The sequence below is a fragment of the Etheostoma spectabile genome, chromosome 24 (assembly GCF_008692095.1).
Source record: "Etheostoma spectabile isolate EspeVRDwgs_2016 chromosome 24, UIUC_Espe_1.0, whole genome shotgun sequence".
Taxonomy (NCBI): Eukaryota; Metazoa; Chordata; class Actinopteri; order Perciformes; family Percidae; genus Etheostoma; species Etheostoma spectabile.
In genome coordinates this window covers 1,483,124-1,485,458 of record NC_045756.1, presented here as the reverse complement: position 1 = coordinate 1,485,458, position 2,335 = coordinate 1,483,124, and the positions used below count along the sequence as shown (strand labels likewise).

Genomic DNA, 2,335 nt, shown 5'->3' with positions numbered 1-2,335 from the left:
TTTTTCTTTATCAAATTCAAACAGAATTGACTTAAATTCTTGGACACTAAGTACAATGTGCAGCAAAGAGGTCAAACGTTCATTACTCATTCAAACATAACAGCAAACTCCGTTAGCCGTTCCTTAGTGGCCCAATAGAGCCTTGATAATGTCGTACAATGGAGAAAAGTGGAGTCTTAATTCATGGATGCACATGGAATTTCCTGCTGGCTGCAGTTCACTGTCTTCACTTTACACCATCAATCAAACACCATCAATCAAACACTGTCCATTTACAGAAAGCTGATGGCCACACATTCTCTGCATCCTGCTGTTGTAGTTCTGCAGCAGACTGTGGACACGTATACACTTGTTGAGTCTGTTTTTTTTTATTTTAAATGTTATTTAGCATTAGTTAGTTAGTCCAGACTCTTCTACAGTGACAGAATCTTCTTGTAATATGAGTGTGTGTTTATGCTGAGGGTACAGGAAAGTTTGTGTGTGGTAGATGAAAGGGTGGAGGCATATGGAATAAATACAGTGTATATAAACTGTTTATACTGTGTGTGTGTGTGTGTGCGTGCGTGCATATTTGGTTTTATGACAGTTTTGTGTATCTGCACCTTGACCACCGGAGTTTCCCTATTTTGGGATAAAAAAAGATGACCTTGATCTTAACCTTGATTTGATCACTAAATAAAACCCTGTCAAACGAAGAGGTCACATTTGGTTTTCTGATTCTGACTCAGGTTAAGGATGGTGTGAGGATCTTCCACGAGGGCCTGTTTTGGCGCTGCTCTTTCATGGCTGTTTTTAATGAACACTCTATCTGGGACCTTTTGATCCGTGAGAACCTCAGACCTATATGATGAAATTATGTTTCCAAATGTTTTTGCAAACAACAGCATGACAAATGCCTCCTCCCCTTCAGCAAATCAGCCGCCATCAAAGGTCTGCCATGCCGCTTTCCTCTTCCCGTTTCCTGTTAATGAGCGATCATGGCTGGAGCCACACCGCTTCCCCACACAACCGTATGAGCATCCATCTGCCATCGGTTGGTATTGGTCATTTATTTTCACATGATTGCAATATTATCTTTTATGATGTACAAGGCCTCATTTTCTTTTTCCTCTCAGTTTTTAGGACCTTCTGGAGCATCTTCCTCACCACAGGCTTGGCAGCTGTCGTCAGTAGTGGATTTGTGGTCATCTGTGCCTGTCCACTGACCAATCACAGACTCTATACAGTGGGTGGGGCCCTTCTGCTCTGTGGCGGTAAGAACCAATTAGCTACAACACGGTCATTTTTTGGCCTCAACGCGAACAGATCTCTCTAAAGACATGACAATATTGGCTGCAAAACAGGAGACATTCAAAGCTGCGGTGTAGAGTAGGTCACTAAACAAACTGCTACCTATCATGGATAACCCCAACAGCCCTCCCCCCTACACTGGTCCAACAGAGGAGCTGTTCTGGTGTTGTATCAAATATAGATTATTTGGAGGGAAGATTCGAAGACTTTGAAATACAACTGTGGATGATAAGAAATAAAAGCAAAAATGACAAACTACATATACAAGAGCCATTTAGTGGCATTATTACATAGGAAAGAGGTCTGATATCTTATCTATATACTTGTATAAGTGGCCAAATCTCATGAACGGCACCTGAAACTTCCCCCGAACAACACACCCCTTTAAAAAAAGACGGAACTGAAGTGATGTGATTCTTGGAAAATTACATCTGCAGACAAAAATAATTCTTGAGTGCAGGAATGCAAAAAGGCAAAATAAAACATCTGTATTTATATAGCACATTTCAGTGACAAGGCAATTCACAGTGCTTTACACAGACAATAGAAAATAAAAGCAAGCTGAAATAGGGGGGTGATGGCGCAGTGGATATGACATGCCTTTGAGGTGGGAGATCTGGGTTCAATTCCCACTGCGATGCATCAACCGATGTGTCCCTGAGCACGACACTTAACCCCTAGTTGCTCCAGGGACATGCAACCTCTGATATAGAGCATTTGTAAGTTGCTTTGGATGAAAGCGTCAGCCAAATGACATGAAATGTAATGTATAATAGAATAAGGTATAAAAACAAAATTAAGAGTTGCAGTGCTAGATATGAACAAATTCTTGATTGCTTAAAGGCCAGCGTCAAACAGAGAAGTCTTCAGCCTTGATTTAACCCTTGTGTTGTCGTCCCGTTAACCATGAACTTGTTCTTCCAGGTCAAAATTGAAAATGAATATCTTTTTGGGCTTTTCCGATGTTTTTGTTGTTTTTTCTGATTTATTTGTCACTTTTTCCATCCTCTTGGCGCTTTTTAAAAACCTGGTTTAATAACAGGTT

The 2,335-nt window shown here is 40.7% G+C and overlaps 1 protein-coding gene and 1 long non-coding RNA gene across 2 annotated transcripts in view; one reads left to right on the top strand and one right to left on the bottom strand.

Moving 5' to 3' along the window:
• The window catches only part of LOC116673893 (transmembrane protein 182-like), a 5,905-nt gene that overhangs the window by 1,025 nt on the left and 2,545 nt on the right, over positions 1-2,335 (top strand). Inside the window, exons 2-4 of the mRNA XM_032506240.1 lie at positions 729-825; positions 911-1,033; positions 1,116-1,253. Coding sequence (XP_032362131.1) covers positions 729-825; positions 911-1,033; positions 1,116-1,253 — 358 coding nt within the window. The remainder of the gene's footprint in view (positions 1-728; positions 826-910; positions 1,034-1,115; positions 1,254-2,335) is intronic.
• Positions 576-2,335, bottom strand: part of LOC116673895 (uncharacterized) — a 17,782-nt gene continuing 16,022 nt past the window's right edge. The window contains exon 3 of the long non-coding RNA XR_004327908.1: positions 576-658. This is a non-coding gene — a long non-coding RNA (uncharacterized LOC116673895). The remainder of the gene's footprint in view (positions 659-2,335) is intronic.